Source organism: Macrosteles quadrilineatus, unplaced genomic scaffold (assembly GCF_028750875.1).
Source record: "Macrosteles quadrilineatus isolate MER2022 unplaced genomic scaffold, UCM_ALF_1.0 Scaffold_6__1_contigs__length_79288215, whole genome shotgun sequence".
NCBI classification, from domain to species: domain Eukaryota; kingdom Metazoa; phylum Arthropoda; class Insecta; order Hemiptera; family Cicadellidae; genus Macrosteles; species Macrosteles quadrilineatus.
In genome coordinates, this window is record NW_026542599.1 from 11,110,427 (window position 1) to 11,130,890 (window position 20,464).

Sequence of the window (20,464 nt, forward strand, 5' to 3'; positions counted from 1 at the left end):
GGTCTTGATCTGTAGATGAGCCTATAAAACAGCAACACCGCTAAATTGATCAACATTATGTTAGAGATTAATTAATTATTTATTGGCACAGAAGTAATGCTGATGACCAACGTGAAGAAGTCAAAATCAAACTTACACAGCTCAAGGGTGTATCTCCCTTTGACGTAAGAAAGTGTCTTCTAAAGAAACAGAATTTTTTCCTCAAATATCAAAGTTAAACATAGATTTTATCTTCCTCGAACATATGAAATCAGGGACGTATTCAATTATCTGCCGCCTTTAGGCAGCGAAGCTGGCCGACCTCATCCCCTCATCCCACAACTCTCGTCAGTCGTCAGTGTGCTCACCCAGGAGGATTTCCTCATAGGTGCTCACCAACGGCGACCACAATAAGATTAAGATTATCCCGATAGATGCCCTGCTAGCTGTTCTTTGGTAGAAAAGTAATCGGCGATTGCATGCTGCATCAACAAATCAAATAACAATTTGAGCCAGTTTTTACCTTCTAGTCGGCGTGATCAACAGTAGCATTGATTATACCCCCAGTCAATGACAGAAGGGGCTGGTCGTCACAGTGAGGTTTATCCATGCAAGCTGTTATTTAGGTTAGACACATTAATGTCTTTTACGAAGCTATTTTATTTCATTGGTTATTTAAAATTATTTTTGAGCATGAAAGCTGTACCACAATAACTTTAAAAATAGTAAACAGCTTCAAACCTTCGTCTCCAAAAATTAATGAGTGCTTAGTATTTCTTATAATCAATACCCAAATTAAAAACATATATACATTGAGGCTGTCTGGTCTATTGAACCGAAGCATGCAAACTAGAACTAGAAGGGAACAAATCCAAATGGATGAACGAACTGTCACCAGTGTCACCGTCTCTCAGCTGTTTCAGCTGTCTCGCTCTCTGTCACTGTCACAGCCACAGCTACAATTTCCGAAGTGTGTTTATTTTCAATCTAAAGTGACAATTTTGTCTATAATCTGATTGAAAATGTCGGAGAGAGACTACGCACCTCTTAGTCCTGCTTGTGTCAGAGCATTAAATGATAAATTGTACGACAAAAGGAAGGCTGCAGCGTTAGAAATTGAGAAGTGAGTAATTTAGAGGTTATGAATAAAACCTGTTGTTTATAATTTATAAAAATGACGTTTCTTTTGTCAGAAGATTATTTTCACGCATTTCTGCTTATCTACATACTGCGTGTCTCAAAAGTTCCACCCCCATTATTTTTTTTCATTAATACCTAGAGCTAGAATTATAATACCTAATCAGGGAATGTTTATAGATAAAAAAGAAGTTTTTGGTGTAGGCCTACCACTTAATTTTTCTTTCACCCCATCACTCCAAAAGGGGTAGTTTGGGGGTAAGTTGAAATTTTCAAATGTAGCCTAAACCCCTATCGTGTACAGTTTCTTAACTAGGCTACACTAATATCGATTGAAAATATTGATCATTAATCGATATTTTCAACTACCAACCTAACTAACCATAATTTACTTGCTGATAGTGAAAAAAATCTAATGAAGGCTTACTAATTGAATCGATAGATCGTGTAGGCCTATCGATAAAGTACTTGTGCTTTAACTGCACGCATGGCACGGCTTGGCACCCTTTCTTCCCTCCAAATCTACCAAGCACCCAACACAGTGCGAGTTCTGGGATATCGTGTAGGCCTACGGTATATTTTAGGCCTATATACATATAGGCCTAGCCTATATGCAACTTTTAACAGAAAATGTTTTTGACCACTGGGGGCATCACAATGAAAAATCAAATCAGTCTCGGGTCAAGATCTTACCCTTCCCCCTAAGGCAATAGCTTCTTCTCTTGGCCTATATGAAATTCGTTAAAAGTTAAATATTATCAAATTACAGTACTAGTTAAAAAATGAATACCGGTAAAAGCATTAGGCTTTTTTAAAAATGAACCACTATTATTATTTTCCTTTTGAAACACCTAGTCATAGTCATCGTCACAAAATCTTTATTCAAGAGTACAACATGTTGCACCAGAATGGTTAAACCCTATACAATTAAATTATATTGTTAAAAATATCCATATATAAAAAGGCTAAACAAAAATACAACAACTGATAACCTACAAATTTACAACACAGTCGACCCCAACAAATTCATCTAGGGAATAAACGGGCTTGGACAACATGAAAGCTTTTAGTTGTTTTTTAAAATTTATTTTTGTCTGTTATTTGTAAAAGATTATCAGACAGAAGTTTATAAAACTTAATCCCAGCAAATGAAGGTTTTTATCAACTAATTTTAAGTTGTGATTTGAAAAACTGGTTTTATATTTGTGCCTTGTCCCATAGCTGTGGCATGAACCCAAGGTCTCGAATTTTGGTAAATTATTATTTACGAACAAGATTACCGGTACATCAAAGATACCTACATTGGGAAAAAAACAGTAAGAGTACCAAGTTTTGAAAATTGTTCTTTCATTGAAGTTCTCCAATCTTGAATGTATTAACATGATAGGCTACAAAGTGCTTGTTTTTTAAATGAAAATATTTGTTCCAAATTTTCTTGAGCTCCATATAAAATTATGCCAAAAGAGATGTGGGGGTTAAAAACTTAAATATTATTTTAATGTTTTCAAAGGACATACAGTAATTTTTACATTTTCCCCAGAGCAAACATCCTTGATGAAATTTTACAGTCCAATATGAATGTTCCAATTTAAATTTTTGTCCAATACGAATCCTAGGAATTGAAAATTTTGCAGTTCTATACATTTTGCTATTATCAAAATTCTGTGTTGAACTTGTTTATTACTCTGATATGTGGAGAAAATATGCACTTTGTCTTATTTATATTTCCTATGAGATTTAAATTCTTAAAAAAGTATTTACACATGGAAATTGGTTATTTGCTATTGACTCTACTTTTTTATGGGTATTACCAGATACAAGTAATCTAATGTCATCAGCAAATAGGCTTCAGCATCATCTAATAAATCTGGTAAACCCTTAGTACTCTATAACATATGAACAACAGTGGTCCCAGGACTGATCCTTGTGTCACTCCATATTTTAAATTTTTCAATGATTACGTAAAATTTACCTTAATTTTGTTTTTGACAATAGTTATTTCTACATATTGCGAATAGTTTTCTAGTTATTTGTCTGTTATTTTAATACGATTTAAACTAGTCTAAAGCTCTCCCCTTGATACCCTTAAACAAAAAAAGATATTTGCCATCAAGTGATTGAACCTTGGTCGTTGAAGATGTCTTAGGAATTGCAAACATTTGTTAAAATTGAATCTAGTAACTAGTTTGTGGATTTTGTGATTTTCTAATAACCACTTAAGTTAATAAAACAGAGACAAGATTAATGAGGATTTATATTACTATCTTATTTACATTACTCAGGATGGTGAAAGACATGGTAACGAAGAACAGACCAGCGGAGATTCGGAGGTTGTTGAAAGTACTGGGCCAAGACTTTGCAAACTCGCAAAATAATCCTCACTCGAGAAAAGGTGGTCTCATAGGTCTTGCAGCAATGGCTGTTGCGCTGGGAAAGGTAAGCTTATCTATATAAGCTACATAGGCTAACAATTAATTAACGTACCGTATTTGATTGTAAGTTACTTAAGAACAATGTTTTGTATAGATTCATACTATAAAAAAATTCAGTTAGGCCTATTATCTTTCGATGGGGTGAAATAGCTTTCCTTATATAGGAAATTCGCTAAAAGATGAACAACTTAAAAGTTTTTTGATTAGGTATTAGTTTTAAGAGGGTGGTTTTTTAAGTTTGGGCTGTTTTACATATGACTGTAGTTTGCAACGAGACTCCTCAACACTTACTGGCATCATTTTTAAACAGAATGGTGTCATTAGCAGCTGTGTAGCTAAGTACGCTTCGCTGAGTGTTTAAAATGATGGAAACCTCTTATATGGACCCCCTCTGTGCATATTGTGAATAAAGATGATTTGACTTGACTTGACTCTCTTTGTGGTTTTACTGGCTTTTCTTTGTGGTGAGAAGTCCAGGCATTCACAAAAAACACAATTCCTTCGGAAATTTCCATTTTCATAGCCAAAAACATATTCACTGACTTTATTGTCCATGCGGCAGGAGATACTATTATTTTAACAATTTTCTAGGAACAGCAAAGTATACACAGGGGCTGCAAATGTCATTCTGTTCACAAATGATGCCAGTAAGCGGCAAGGAGCCTCGTATTGTACACTCGAACTAAGAAGCTATATGCACAAATGACCCTTATTAAAGAAATTACCCTCCCAATAACATTTACAGGATACATCGGAGTACACAGAAGGTCTCATAAGACCAATCTTGGCCAACTTCAATCACTCTGATCTCCGAGTGCGCTACTACGCTTGTGAAAGTCTCTACAACGTCGTCAAAGTCGCTAGAGGAGCTGTGTTGCCACATTTTGTTGAAATATTCAACGCTCTAGCCAACCTAGCCGCAGACCCTGACCAAAATGTCAAAAACGGCTCAGAACTTTTGGACAGGCTGATGAAGGTTGGTGACGGATAGAATTTTTTTTAAGGATTTAAGCTTCTTGGGTAAGCAGACTTTTTAAACAAGCACAAGATACACAAAATCTATTGTCTAGTTAATAGTTTTGAGGGAAGGGGTCAAGTTGACCTCAGAAAATTATAGCCCTGTAACTGATAGATACAAAACAACACTGGTATTTTGTCAAGCGTACCTGTAGGACTTCTTCACAGAATATACATCGGAGTCAGAGTCCAATAAGCTGTGGAACATGGAGTCCGCCCCTTCCCATCATTCAAAATAAGAGTTTAGTCTTGACTCCCCTGGACTCTGATTTTCTCTAATTATCTAGCTGATTTTTTTCACTTTTCAAGACATTACTAGTCAATCGCTTAGTTTTACATAGTTTTTAAATTATCAAAACTATTCACTATATTCAGTCAGATCGTTTCAATGTCAATGAGATTTTTTTCTACCAAGCTAGGTTTGGGGTTCTAATGTAACACACTAGGATAGGAAGAACTATTATTGTGTGTGTAGAGTATAAAGTTTGTGTAGATTTATTGTGCAAGGAAATACTCTGGAAAATACTCATTTCCCATCTGTGAAGCATGTTCCAACAACAAACATTATAATAAAAAAAACTCAGGTTATTTTTGCCGTGTGTTATTTTTAAAGTTTTTTCCTTACCCTAATAAAGCCACAAACTGAATTTGTGGTGTGTCCAATGCAGGTAGAGATAAAGTATTTATCAAATGTGTATTCAAAACCTTTATTTAATAAATATTCAAAAGTCATGAACTAGCATGAGGATGAGACTATAAACATTTAAATGTTGAAAAACTTTTCTAATAGGCTGTTTTAAAATTTGGTCTATTTAAGTGAAACCAATGTGTATTTTTGTAATCATATTGACCAATTTTTATGTACAAAACTTGAGAGAGCTAGAATCATTAAAGTTTTAAAATTTAACTAAAGTTGTAAATCAAGTTGTGTGGAAAAATTTTTAATAAGACACTATTGACAAGTCACCATTCAATTGCCTACCACCATATTGATAAACTATCATCTTGTGGAGCTTATAAGTAGAGGAGAATAATTAGGCCTAAACTGCTGTAGTTTGCAAGGAATGAATCTGACAATTTTTGGAATATTTTAGTGAAAATCCACTCAGGCAAATGGGAGTTCGCTTAGTCTGCAGGCTTGCTATGACAAGGGTGTTTTCTATTACATTATTCAATGATATTTTCAGGACATAGTGACGGAGAGTGCCACTTTTGATCTGGTCGGATTCATGCCATCGCTTCGTGATAGGATTAGAACCAAGAACACTTTTGCACGACAGTTCATAATATCTTGGATATCCGTCTTGGACGCCGTGCCTGACATAGACCTCATAATTTTCCTTCCTGAGATTCTGGACGGTCTTTTCGTCATCCTTGCTGATCCGACATTGGAAATCAAGAAAATGTAAGTCAACGTACCAGTACGCTACTTTCCAGACTTAACATTGATATGAGTTTTATTTGTTAGTCAGCTGTTTAAATGAAAATTTAATAAAAAACAAAAAAAATCAGTCTGTAGGTTTACTGTTAAATATTTATCTAGATGATGGTATGATTTTTGAGGGGGGGGGGGGTTCTAAACCTCCTAAAATTATGTTTCTCTCTGGAAATATAAGCCATCACTCATTTCCAAAATCAAATAATCCAAATCATAAGGATATTCAATGCAACTTAAATGATCTCTAACTAGGTTACTAATTAACAAACAAGTTTACTGTGGAAGACTTTTGGGTTAAACTGTACATGTGTCACTGTGTGTAGGATTGTAAGACATAAGATCAATTTATTTCCTTTAGAACTTTAAGTACAAAGTCATTGGAAAACGTCAGTAATTCTAGTACATTTTGAAATATACATTAAAGATTTGATAAATAAAACAATTCCTTCAACATCATATAATACAAAAAAAAAAAAGAAATACATAATGTGTCAGGTGAAAAATGAAAAAGTCCTGAAACTCGCTATGCAAAGAGTGAAAAACCAAACAGCACACTCGGCAAAACATAACACAGGATCACGGACAAGTACTACAGGTATTTAACCTTTTATTAGTAAATTACGTGATTCAGGGGCTAAACATGTTGAAAACATAATAGTAAAAAAAGTACTTACATATTCTTTTTTCAATTTAAAAAAATAGATACTTTCAATTGGGTTGGCCAGGAGGAGACATTCCACGCCCCTTTTGAATTGTTTACTTGGAAGGTTCCGGGCTGTACAAGAGAACATATTAAATAGTTTAAGGCTTACAATGTCATCGTTTCTTAAGCCTAACAAAGGGTACATTTACATCCTGTTTACTTCTCGTATTGTACGAGTGGATGTATGAGGTCAGGACATAAGATTTGATTTAAATTTTATACCTGAGCTACAAATCAGAAGATAAAATGTCTCAATAGAATATGTCATCATGAGAAATAAAACTCTATTATAGTTTTGGACAGCCTATAGAGCTTAAAGAGCTTTAACCTGGTACCGTAGCTTAAAGAGTTGGGTCGGTGTCCTAAGTTCAGTATTTATCACTGGTGAGGCAGCCCATGTTACTGCCGCTCGATTAAGTTCACACTAAAGAGGACTACGGAGCCCAACAGCAACAATTTTAATATTTCTTTAACTTTCTTTAGTATTAAAAATACAACTTGAACTTCTGTTAATTTATACCAAATTGAATTCAGATTGGACAACGCTTACACATTTTATTCACGTTTACATATTTGATCGTCGCAAATTAGAAAGTAAACATTTACCAATTTAGGTGAAATTTTATAAAATAACAGAAATTTTTGGACAAACCACAAAATTGCATTGTTTTGTTTGGATTTATAGTCAGAAAATGAATTGTTGTTATTTCACAAAGGGCCCATTTGTGAGAAATCTTTCAACAGAAGTACCAGCTACTGCACCTGGCTTAAAACATATAATCCACTTTTTATTCACCTTAGGCTTTTCAGAACTATAGTTAGAAATAAAATTATTACCTTGGCCCTGCGATTATCGTCCAAACTACATGACTGCCACCAGAAATATAAATTTACATTTAAAACACCTTTTAACTTCGGCCTATTTTTTCTTGTCAGGTGTGAAAACGTTCTGAGCGAGTTCCTGAGGAGCATTAAGCAAGACCCTGGAAGAGTAGATTTTGCTGGAATGATCAACATTCTCATCAGCCACTCACAAGCCACTGATGATCTTGTACAGGTAACCTACTTCGGAATTAAACAAGTGTGTTCGTCTGCTTAGTGAGCAGAAGGCTTAGTCTTGTGATTCTTCAAACTAGCTATTCGATTGTGGTAACTGAATAGTCCAACTACCACTTGAGTTAAGATTAATCACATGTACTAGTCCACCGTTGATTGGGGTACTCCCAGTTGCCGATGTTATATTTATTTTTATTTGAGCCCACAAGGAATACTAGCAATCTTTGTGTAAGTCATCCTGTAGTGTTTGATGCAGATCCCTCTGTAAATGGGATATCTTGTATAAATTTGGATCCAAAGTGAAAACTGGACCCTCCTTTAAAATACACCCCCTAAATAGCGAAGAGGCTAAGTTAAATGCCCAAGTTCCGCTAAGACTGCAGCCTAAATATGCTGCAAGTACTTGCTTCCTTGCAGTTGAAAACCTCTTGTCAGAGGGAGAATCTACTTCCACATACCGTTTCGATAACTAGTAGACCTTTAAATTGGCAGAATATGTTTCCCAGCACTCAAAAGTGTTACTCATCCATGTTCGAGCCTTTTATGTTAATCATAATTTGTCTCATTTAAATTTTTGGAAAGTTCCGATTTTTCCACAGTTACAGTAATAGTTACAGTTACAACTGTACTTTTAACCCTACATTTTCTGAAACCAGACTAAACCTATTACTGTAGCATTTTGTGATCTGTATTTATGTTTGGATTAAAAAGTATTTTGATTTTTGATTGAATGTTTGGTTTCAATTCTCAGTTCACCGCCATCACTTGGATCAAGGAGTTTGTGCAGCTCGCTGGCAAAGAGATGCTTCCGTTCACATCTGGTATCATGATGGCCATCCTGCCTTGCTTGGCTTTCGACACAGACGCCAGGAAAAGTATCCTTTCCACTTATAGCATATCAGCTTAACAAGCTATTAAATAGAATGCCTTCTCAAATAGCCACGGTTTTAAATGGGTTTTGAATTTGGTTAATGATTGAATTTGTTTGATACTTAGTTGCAGTTTATTATAAATTTTGGGCCCCGTGTACTGTAGTGACAAATGGAACAAGTTTACAGCTCTGGGTTCAAATCAGGTTCAAGGATGAAATAAAACAACACAATTAAAATTACTATTTTTTTTAGTCATTAGGAATTTATTCCTCGGCTTACTAACTATTTGAATCCTCGGATGTACCCATAAATATCAAGCCAAAATCAAATAACAATTGTTCAACTATTGAAACTTTTGAATATTGGGACACCCTTGTTTTCAAGCAAAAATTTAGCGCTTTGCTACGTAAGGATCTATGAACTAGCCTTTAAAGCTATATATTTCACACCAATGTATCTTCTTTAGGGCTGTGTTAGGGGTAGCAATCAATCACTTTTTAAATGCTGATAAACCACAGATTGTGGATGACTTTGAAGTTAAAATTTGTCTCCTTATTGTTAAGACAGTGTTCCAGGTACTAGGTATATAAACTGTTCAAAAATTATAATTTTTTTAAGTTTTGCTTCATTTGAACCATAAAGATAAAAACTCTATTTAGTGATGGTGCTTTTTGTACGTAACCAAACAATTGTTGATATTATTCCATAACTACTGTCGACACAGATATCAAGGATACAGCAAAGGCAGTTAACTACAGCCTCATGAAGTTGATATCCTTAGAAGATGACTTTGTACCTGAACCCGTAGAAGTTAAGGTACGTATGTAAATACTAAGTTGGTCGTCCTGAACCGATGGCAATAAGGTTTATAACTTACTTTCATGATATCGTGAAAGAGATCCAATATCGCCATATAATAACTTATATCGCAAAAATGTTTATTCGGTTGATATTTAAGTGTGGGTTTTTACTGGGTTTGGAATTACAATTTGTGGGAAGGGAGGAAAGCAGATCATAATGGGGACGCATTTTTATTTTCAGGAGGTATGATGGATGCTCCAAATTACTATACCTGAACTTAATTTAAGAACACTGAAATTTAACACATTGAAAGCTACTATATCATGTTTTGTTTACAATCAATTCCAAAACCAATAAATTGTACAATGAATGACCATAACCAAAATCAGGATAGTTGATGCTAATTTGTAAGAGAAACTCAACTATTACACTCTACATTTTAAAAACTGACTTATTGACTCTTGTCGTAGACGGAAGGAGACAGTGGGATGGACTCGCAACTTGATCTGCCGTCCGTAGTCAATGTTTTGACCAGACAGCTGCTCCACAACTCTGTACAGACCAAGGTGGCAGTGCTGCGGTGGATCTATCATCTACACACTAAGTTGCCTCACAGGGTGAGTTAATACTTTTACCTAACCCGCCATGTTAAACTTCCCTATCCCAAGCGTGATGTATATAACTTCGTTACTTCTCGAGTGATGTAAAGTTGAAAAAAACTCACTCGGTGATGTAATGAAACCCATTTAAATAACATTGAGTGATTAACTTAAAAAATATACCTCTATGGAGCCAACGACGTTCAACGCTAGAAATCAGCTGTGCGCTTGAATTTTATTGTTATGTTTTGAAGAATTTTCCTAACCTAGCTTTTGTTTGTAAATGAACCTCACCGTTACTGTTAGAAGATGAGTGAAATGGATAATGAAAAATATTGTTCGTAACCTCCTGTATATTGCAACCTCCGCTCGTTGCACAACATTCACCTGCGTGATGTAAAAACGCTCTTACTACACTTGTAAGGTAAATAGCTATTACTATTACAGTAGAGTCTCGGTTATCCGACCTTCTGAATTATCCGACGTTCCTGGGTATGGCGTCATCTTGAACATCTCCCGCGATCACGGCACCATTGTCAACATGCCCAAGGCTCGCGGCGTGACCGTCGGCTCATCCCGCAGTCACCTCGTCGGAAAGTATTTTACTTTAACGTGTTTTGGGTTTATTTGTGACTTTTCTATTGTCAATACTTAGGAAAAAAGAGATAAGTGTAGTTTGTTTTATAAATAATGCACGCACAACTTGGGAATAATGAATATAATTCCAAATGAATAGCACTTTATTCTTTTACATATTTAGGGATTGCCCCTTTTAATTGACCTTTGGAGTTATTTACTTCAACCTTGGTCAACCCGAAGCTAAGCGTAGTAGTTCTAAACTTGTCAAATGAACTAATGATTTTTCCACATACTTTACAACTAAGTCAATGTGTGTTATAGATGATGTGTCACGTAGATGAATTGTTCCCCATCCTGCTGAAGGTATTGAGCGATTCATCAGACGAAGTGGTTCAGAACGACCTAGAAGTTTTGGCAGAGGTAATGTCAAGGCATCCGACTGACAATAAACTAGCAGGTATTTACTTTTATTTTGGTCTTTTTGTTGAATCTATGTATTTTAGCTGTGATAAATTTTAGGTAAAGTATGTGGTCAATGAATGGAGACAAGATCAAAAATAAACCTTATGCTCACTTAGAATAAGGTGGATATCAGCTAGCAGCTAGCTTACGGTAAAAAACTGCAAGTAGACCATAATGTATCATACTGAACACACAATATTTCACCCCTGGGACACTTTGTCAGGTGTAGAGAAAGTGTTAGAGAGTTACCTGCACTTCTTCAAGGTAGTTAAGTCAAGGTTCAGAGCTAGTGGAATTCTCGTCCCGCTGTACTGGCACCACTTGCGCAGGGCGGGAAATGTCATCCTTCTTGCATAACAACAATCTTGCTTCAGTGTGAGCTCAGCCTTGCACGAGGAACGTTGTTTCCGCTTGCCGCTTGTTGTGCTAGTTTTATACTTTAATCCAGTATAATTTGTTTTCACGTTTTCAGATACGACTATTTTATTGGTGGAAGGGATTGTTTCAAATTCAGTGTAGTGTGAGGTTTTGGCTTGGATTTAGTGAAATGGAATGGAATAATGATAATAATTACTGCAGTAAAGTACTATGGAAGGAACCTAACCTCAAAAATTTGCTTGACGCCTTTTTGCAATATTTCTTTATGGTGTATCCGGATTTTTCGTCCCTACTTTTTCCCTCCATTTTGCAATACTGAGAGCCTACTGTTCAGTGCTGCTATCTGATGGGTTCTTGTAAAACTACGTCCACAACAACTGAAATGCAGTACATGTACAGGGTGTCCATAAAAACGTTTTAGAACTTTGGGAAATGAATCCTCATACTAAAAGGAAGAAAAAAGTTTATGAGAAGGTATGTCCGAAAATGCATAAACCCAGATATCCGCCATTTTTTTATATTTTTTTTTTATTTTTTGTGTGAAGTTTTTAATTCGATGATAATGAAATTTGGTAAGCATGTTAACATACACAAGACATATTATAGACAAAATAATTAAGTTGGTCCGATTGTAAATTTCAAAATGGCGGCCGTTTGAATGTTTAACGTCTAATTCTATGAAAAAATGTCAAGGATACTTTTTTTAGCCTTTTTAACTCCTTATCAAACGATACCAAGATCAAAAATATCGGACGACAAATAACTGAATAGAAAGTTTTTTAGTTTTGAGATCAGGCAAAATTAAGTGTTCCCCGACTAACTTTGCCTTATTTTTACACCAAAAACGTTATATTTCAGTTATATTTTGTCCGACCTTTTTCATCTTGGTATCGAGAATCGGAATCGGCCCATCCCTATTATAAACACATGTGTCTTACTTCAGTAATTTCTTCTTGTTCTTTCAGAAGACCACGGTGAGAGCAAACAGCTGATGAACCCTTACTTCACCAAGTTCATCACGAGTCTGCTTAAACAGTTTAGTTGTGATAAACACCTGCTTGAGGACCGAGGCTCTTTTATAATCAGGTAATAAACTTTGTTAGACAAGCCTTCATAAAAACAGCTGGGTTCAGGTTAAAATCATCAAAAAGCTACTGACTTTCAATTATCAATTATCAATTTAAGATGGGGACGCCACTATGTGTGTATTTTAACCCAAATATGAGTGAAGGATGAGTGTATAAGATGAGTAGTGCGATCTTGTAGTCTTGTTAGTGACTAAGGCCGACATATTCCTTAGACACAGCTGTTAATTAATAGCACTAACAGCTAATGGCAACTAAGGGACCTGCAGTTTTATAGTGTAATCCAAACCACATTCTTGCCTTGGTATTAACGAATTGGTCTAATTATCAGGATAGTACTGCGGATAGTCGTAGTACTCACTAGTGCGGACGTTAATCCGCACCTTGGAGTATCGCATCAGTGCCTCTCTATAAATATCCACAATTTGTGACCTCCTAGTAGCCGGATTACGGGACGACGCCACCGACACTTTTCTCAGGGCGGAGGCAAGCTTTTCAACCTCTCCGCTAATCTGAATCTTTACTTGAAATATGGTTAGTGCAATATTGTGACGCATCACTTACATCAACCGTAAGGAATGTTTTATTTGTTATATTTAACATTGATGTTGTCCCAGACAGCTGTGTGTCCTGTTGAACTCCAAGGACATCTATCTGACGCTGGCTCAGATCCTGATGACTGAAGAGAACCTAAAGTTCGCCAGTATCATGATCGAGACACTCAACATGATATTGCTGACGTCATCGGAACTGTTTGAGCTGCGGTCACAGTTGAAAGACCTCAAGAGTGAGGTGAGGGTTTTAATTTTACTCTAACAACAATAATGTGATTGATAAATGAAATTATTGGACTAATAATTAGTAATGGTTATTTAATTGCTAAAAAACTATATGTGATTGGTACTAATACTAAAGTAATATGTGAGGGGGAGCTGCTTCATATGTCTTATATGACTGTGATACAAACTGTTGACTGCTAGCTATTGTTTAAAGTTTTGGCAATAAGCAATATATATAACATTAAGTTTAAAACCAAAACATTTAATAAGCCAATGGGTTAATTTTTGAGTACCTACTAGGCTATTTTCATTAGTCCAAGACGTAGATACAACTGAAATCAAAAATTTGCTTAAATCTTTTAGGTTAAGTCTTGTATTACTTCCAGTGGTCCAAAAAATTTTCAATTTTCCCTTACTGTATAATATGTTTTTGATAATCTGTTACCCTTTATCACATTATTGACACAATGCTAATTTACGAGGGCTGTTTGTAATTAAAGTTTCCACTATTCTCCTGTCACGGCCAAACCGGCTTGTTATAATCTGAGACTGACACCGTGTTCTTTACTACATAGGGGGGTCAAACCCTACTAAAAAACCGTTGCTGGTTGACAGGAGTGTAATGTGTTTAGAAATAGGAAATGTGCATAAGGCAGCTCGCAGAAGTCATATAAGCACAGGGCTGGTAGTGAGTGTTCATTAGCTTCCATCAAGACAGTGATCAAAATTAAGGAAACTTACTTCACTTATCAGTGTGTTTAAAACTACCAAGATTTATAATCTTTGAAGCATCCCTTATCAGTAAGGCAAGTTTTTGTCTTCACACAGCGATCCACATGCAAAATTCTCCTAAAGTTGGTTATTGCCTCAAATACGGCTGTTGAACAGCCTACCAAGTAAAGTATCATAAACATTAATAGTTTATGGCTACTATGATTAATAGTGGGAACCACCTAGAATAGTAATGTAGTACAGAAGTAAACAATATGGCCTCAGATTTGAACTAATTTGCTGGGCCTTGATGGAAGATGGAGATCTTAATTTACAGACACCTCCAACTATTTTCAATCTTTGACACCAAGTGTTCTGCGTAGGAGAGCCGATATCTGTTCCTGAGTCTGTACAAGTGTTGGTGTCACAACCCTGTGGCTACCATCGCTCTGTGTCTGTTGACGCAGAACTATGCTCACGTCTGCGAACTCATCAGGATATTGTATCCTTCCCTATCTTAAATAATAATAATAATTCTTCTATTGAAGTCAACATACATTGTATTACTAATGCCAATACATAATGTTTGTGAAAAAAACAATCCATGAAATAGGTTACATTGTCACATTAAGTATTCTGATACAGCTAATAATTAATCCAAGGGTCATACAAGTTTATTCAGACATTTATTTAACCCAATAGAACAATGACAACGTGATTTTTTAAAGAGTAATAGTTCAGATAGCTAATCTAAGAAAATTTGAGTCCGGGGAACAGTAGATACACAATAAGACAATAAAAGGCAAAAAAACAAAACAAATTTTGTCCTATTATAGGACTTCTTCAGATTAGATTAAAGAGAGTGTTACTCTTACTTTCCTTTTTTGTTGATCATTTACAGTTTCATTAAAATAGCAAAACTGAAATATTTACAGTCCTTAGCCTTATTTCAGTGGAAACCTTGAAATCACTGTGGACTTGTTGAAAGAAGTTGACAGGTTAATACAACTTCTAGAATCGCCGATATTTACATGTAAGTCTGTATGTATATCTTTATTGATTTGGGATGGTCAATAGATATAATTTGAACCAGAAGTCCATTTTAAGTTTTAACCTTATTTTTATTTTTATTTGACAACAGTACCATTAGTTATTTCCTGAATGTTTGCGTGAATAAGAATTTTTGTTAATTTCCTATTTTGTTACTGTAGGAGAGTCAAATTACAGTGGTACTTAGTTTCCTTGATACTTTTCCCCCGGCGATAAAAATCCTTATATATAATACGTGAAGGCGATTTCTACAAAACACTACTCCTCCGTTAATAATTGATAGATTTTTACTAACGAGGTGTCAAAATTAAGTATTTTTTGTGTAAACGCCCCCTTTCACAAATTCCTGTAATAAAAGTCTTCGGGCTTTGCCCCACAGGCCATCAAAATCCCAACGTATTTCTTATGAAGAAAAGATTTGTTTACTTAAACAGAAGAATAATTTGTATTAATTGCAGCTGTTCATAGTAAACACATATGATACAAACAAGAGTGTTCGTTTTCAGATTGAGTTCGTTTTTGGTTTCGATAACTGGAGTGGAGTGATTGATATCTTTGAGTTGACTCTTCTAAGTCAACGGAAATTGTGACTGTTATTCATAAAAAAAAAACGCCTTTAATATTCAGCAATTGTTCGAATTCGAGCAACAGGTGCACTAGTAAATTGTAATCACTGTAACCACTTTTCCATTACAAGAAAATGCATGATAGAAAAAATTGAGCAGAAAATAACATAGCCAGAGAAGAAGTCACACATTTTATCACAGTATTATTCCCCACCATTCAGCACCATACTTAAATATTTCTATAATAAGGAGAAGCAAAACCACTGTCTGGTGCTAACTTAGTACGGTATGCTAGCTAATCCGGGACAATCGGAAATTTAGTAGTGCTCGATTACTGGATGTCTTCTAAAAACATCATTGTTGCAAGGATTATGAAAATACCACAAATTAAATTTAAAGCTCCAATAGAAAATTGTTAGAGGGGGGGGGGTTGTATACTGTGTTTAATTTCCTTTCTCTTGTCTAATTAGTGATACAAAATTATCAATATATACAAATTCTAGCATTCCATTGAGTGCAACCTACTCTGCCAATTACTCTTCCATCCTGTAGATTGCTCTGGACTCTGCCGAACGTACTAATATGGCTTGAAAAGCTAACAATTTTTTACCTTTAGATGCCGGTTTAGCTGGCTTCACTTTATGTTGATGGAATGAATAATATTCTCTAACGTGGATAATAAAGGTTTTATTTGAAGTTGTAATGTTGCTAGATCTGAGGCTGGAGTTGCTAGACGCTCCGCACAATGAACACCTTGTACGAGCACTGTATGGTCTACTCATGTTGTTACCACAAGCTGATGCCTTCCATACACTACGTCACAGACTGGACTGTATTCCCAGACTACAGCTGTACCACCAGTGAGTCTGTTTTCATTAGTAGTAACCAGAGCAACATTCCTTAACACTTTTTAGCTTAAGCTTAACCACCATTTTTAAAGAACTGAACTAAACTTAAATATCCTATCTTTACTGTTAGGGTTAATATTTCATCTTTATAAGTTGAAGCAAAAACTTAGTGGATTATTCAAAGCCAATACTGAATAGTAAAAGCCATAGTTTATTTTAGGTTTTAGGCCTAAAGGGTTTGATTAGTGAGAGCGAAACTGTAACTGTGATTCATTTAAACAAGGCCTTTTTCAAAGGACGGTTGAGGGTTGTTTTTAAAGTAAGGGGCGTTTGTGCTTCTTAGTTTACGATGCAACAACAAGGTTCCTCCCTGCTTACAGGCATCATTTATGAAAAGAACGGCATCATTTGCAGCTATGTAGCTGAGAAGTTCACTTTACTGTGTTATACCTGAGATAACAGATAAGGTGAGTGAAACCTACCTCCACCTTATAAACACCTTGGCAGTGTGTTTTTTACTGCAAGAAACATATCCAATGCCGAAATTCATAGCCAGATGACTGATATTTTTTTCCCCTAATGCAATGAGTTAGGAGGGTAAAGTGCAGAAATGGTTAGGGAGTTTAAAAAGGCTGTGGAAACAATTTCCTTTGTGGTATTCTTTAAAAAGTCTGCTTCACGACCAAAAATACAATTCAATATATTCTGAAATGGACACACAGCCTTTTTTAAACTCCCTAACCCATTACAGCACTTAACATTCTATCTTTGCATTAAGGCCATAACCTTCAGTCATCTGACGATAAATGTCAGCATCGGATATGTTTCTTGTGGTAAAAAACATACCACTGACCTTATCTCGCATGCGGCAGGAGTTTTCATCATTTAAAACATTTTCTAGACACATGAAAGGGAGCACGACAGCTACAGACATGCTAATGGCGCCGTTCTGTTCACGACAATACCAGTAAGTGAGAAGGAGCCTTGTTGTGGCATACATGAGAACTAAGAAGCTATACACACATCGCATATACAGCCTCTATTTACAAAACAACCTATCTCTGGTATTTCTTTCTGTTCCTTTAACATGTGCTTGTTTCACTTTACACCCTTGTTGTCGGCTTTTAGAGATAACTTAGTCGCAACACCTGCTCAAGCACTACAACCTCCCCAATCACCACTGTTGAACGAAACTAGCTTTTTACGCAGGAGAATCAGCAGTGTTACCGGAAGGTTTGTACTCAAGTTTTGGGTTGGCTTCTTGTGGACGGTGTGGTTTATTAGAAGTTATGGTGTTGCAATTTTTGTAATCTCAGTCAATGCTTGCCTAAAATCTGCTTCAATTTGAGATTTTAAGTTGATGCTTCTGTCATCTGTTTCAAATCTACTTCAATTTCATGATCCCCGTCTTTGTGTTGCCACAGATTTCATTGAAGACTCCATTTAACTCAGCTCAGTCAGTAGCGTCACGGACTTCGGGCCCAAGGCAGCGATGTCATGGGTTCGGATCCTGGTCACTGCCGAAAACATTTTATCAGTTCAGTTCACCCAGTTCACAGTTCAGTTACCCCATGCTTTGCTGGATACTTTCCACGCACAGATCTGTAGTCTATTTGGACGGGCAAATACATGGTTAAAAGAGGCCGCCAAACTCTTAAAATATATATATATATAACATCACTGATAATTTTCAAACGTCAGAATCCTCTCTTAAGGCTTTAGAAGAAGTTTACTGGTTTTTGTTTCATTTCTGGTATTTGCATTTGGCATTTTTCTTTTTGTATCTGCTGTATAAAGTTATGGATGGTATAAGAATGTTAAGAAAAGCTGAAAACAATGTGACTTTTCAGACAAGAATCAAAGCCAAAAGAGGTGAAAAAAGAAGCCAACAACTCGATAGACTTCAATCAGTTGGTCGAACATTTTGTACAAGTTCAAGAAAAACATCGCCAGCACAAAATCGCTGCTAGGAGTGTTGCAATGTTAGAAAAAGGAGTAAAAAATATAGAAACATAGTTTTTGTAATAAGATTTGCAAAAATTTATTGTTATATTGCCTAACTAATAATATTTGTTTAACAGATCAGCTGTTTAAAGTACCATACTGCAGTTTTGGTTAGTGATACTAAGTACAAGTTATTTAGTTTTTTTTTGTACTTAGATAATTAGTACTTATTGCTTGTATGGACTACTTGTTTCAAAAATGCTGTGGGTTTGTAGTAGTAATTTCAACTAGAATGAGTCCAGAAAATTTAGCTAACGTTTTAAGGCAGGATGAGGGTTTCTTCTTGCCTCCTGGTTGTGAATTTTGTTCATTCTTATGAAATATTCCTCTTGATTTTTGCGCTCGTTGAACTGGTGAGCAGACACGAGAGCCATCAATCCCACGCTCACTCGGGGAACAACATGTTGCATCAACCAACACATTTTCAACAAATAATTGATTTAATTTAAACAACAATCTGTCACATCCAAAGAAAATTTTGTCAATGAAGTCCTATGTATCTATGGTAACGAATTCTGCTTAACACAATTTGGTCCAATGATGAATCTTGACTTGAATCTCAGAAACCTAAAGATGATTTAATGTTAACATTGAAAATTACATTTGTCTGTGGTGAATATTATTTTTCATCGCTAAAAATTGAGTTTGTTAGGAAAAATTATATTTTCTATCAAAACTTATAAATTTTAAAAACCTCAGGGATTCAACAGTTAAACTAAAAGATTTTCCTACAACTTACTAAACAGGAGCTCATCTCAAAATGAACATTCTAAAACTGTTTAAAATAAAATGAACTCTAACCGTTTGCAATTCCCAACATGTCATAGTTATATAGTATAGATTGAAGAAATGGCTTGTTGACCATATTAGATTAGCTACAAATGTAAATGAAATTAAGAAGGTATTGCTGAAAAAAATGTTTGTTTTTCGTGTTATTGAAATCAATGTATTGCCTTAAAAGAAGACGATGGCATCTGAAGATATTGTAATGGGCCGTTTTCCTAGGGGGGTAAGATATTGTTCTATTACCACACACATTGTTGAGATCAACAGCGGAAGCGGCGGAATGAGCCAGCACCCTTGGACTCGGCTTATCAGTCGCATACTCGGGTATAGTGGATTTTCCACGAGAGTCGAGTAGTCTAGGACAGGACAGTCTGGTCGTGGACAGTGAGTAGGCGAGTTTGTGGATTGTTCTAGGAGATGATTGTTTTGGTGACCGAGCTTTTATCTTGATTTACTCCACCATTTTATTGGTCAATGCTTTAACACTTATACCTTTAACACTACCCAGGCTGACGCTAACCGAAACCCCGGGTCTGTGAGACCCCATTTGAAAATAATGGTAGTCGGTAGAAGTTGTACATATCTTGATACCATACTCCTTAATGATTTTTGTGGTTTCCTTTGATAGGAATCCAAACCTGTTGTCAAACAACATTTCTTTTATGACCTTTCCACCTTGTTTTGCTTTACCTACAAAGATGCATATACACTTTTTGAATCAGCTACTTCACTTTTGTTCTTTATGAATAACACACGGGGACACTTATTGTATTAGTCTTCAGTACAAAATAGCGGTTACCTCCAAAAGAAGTGACCTCCATTGATCCGCAGACATCTGTACTGATCAGTTCACCAACCACCTCAGGACAAGTTTACCATAATGAAATAGACCTTGATGAGATTTATCAAGAGCACATTCATTACACAGACCCATGTCTCCATTCAAATTAATTCCATTCATCTTCTAAACTTGTTTAACACGGCGTAGATTGTGATGACCTTGCCATTCAAGTCAAATCTTTCTTAGATGCAAGTTGTACAGTGGGTTGTACAGGACTAATAGCATGCATGTTAAGAAAATATATAAATCCCCATGCAAACGTCCAATGAATTTAACAATACCATTGAAGGTCAATTTTACATCCCAGGCCAGAAAACAGATGATTCTTCTTTGCTGTCTTG

General features: G+C 35.7%; 1 protein-coding gene across 2 annotated transcripts; it reads left to right on the forward strand.

Moving 5' to 3' along the window:
• The first annotated feature begins 918 nt into the window (after positions 1–918).
• On the forward strand, positions 919–18,522 carry LOC128997161 (protein VAC14 homolog). Of its 2 annotated transcripts, XM_054422747.1 has the most exons (16): positions 919–1,102; positions 3,399–3,552; positions 4,294–4,524; positions 5,753–5,970; positions 7,643–7,763; positions 8,514–8,637; positions 9,359–9,450; positions 9,906–10,052; positions 10,935–11,070; positions 12,419–12,539; positions 13,156–13,330; positions 14,412–14,530; positions 14,982–15,061; positions 16,357–16,504; positions 17,621–17,725; positions 18,343–18,522. In XM_054422747.1, the coding sequence occupies exons 1-16, from the start codon at positions 1,002–1,004 to the stop codon at positions 18,506–18,508; spliced, it is 2,238 nt and encodes a 745-aa protein (XP_054278722.1). In that variant the 5' UTR covers positions 919–1,001; the 3' UTR covers positions 18,509–18,522. The 2 variants fall into 2 exon arrangements, with proteins under 2 accessions (XP_054278722.1, XP_054278723.1); XM_054422748.1 differs by lacking the exon at positions 17,621–17,725.
• The last annotated feature ends 1,942 nt before the right edge of the window (positions 18,523–20,464 follow it).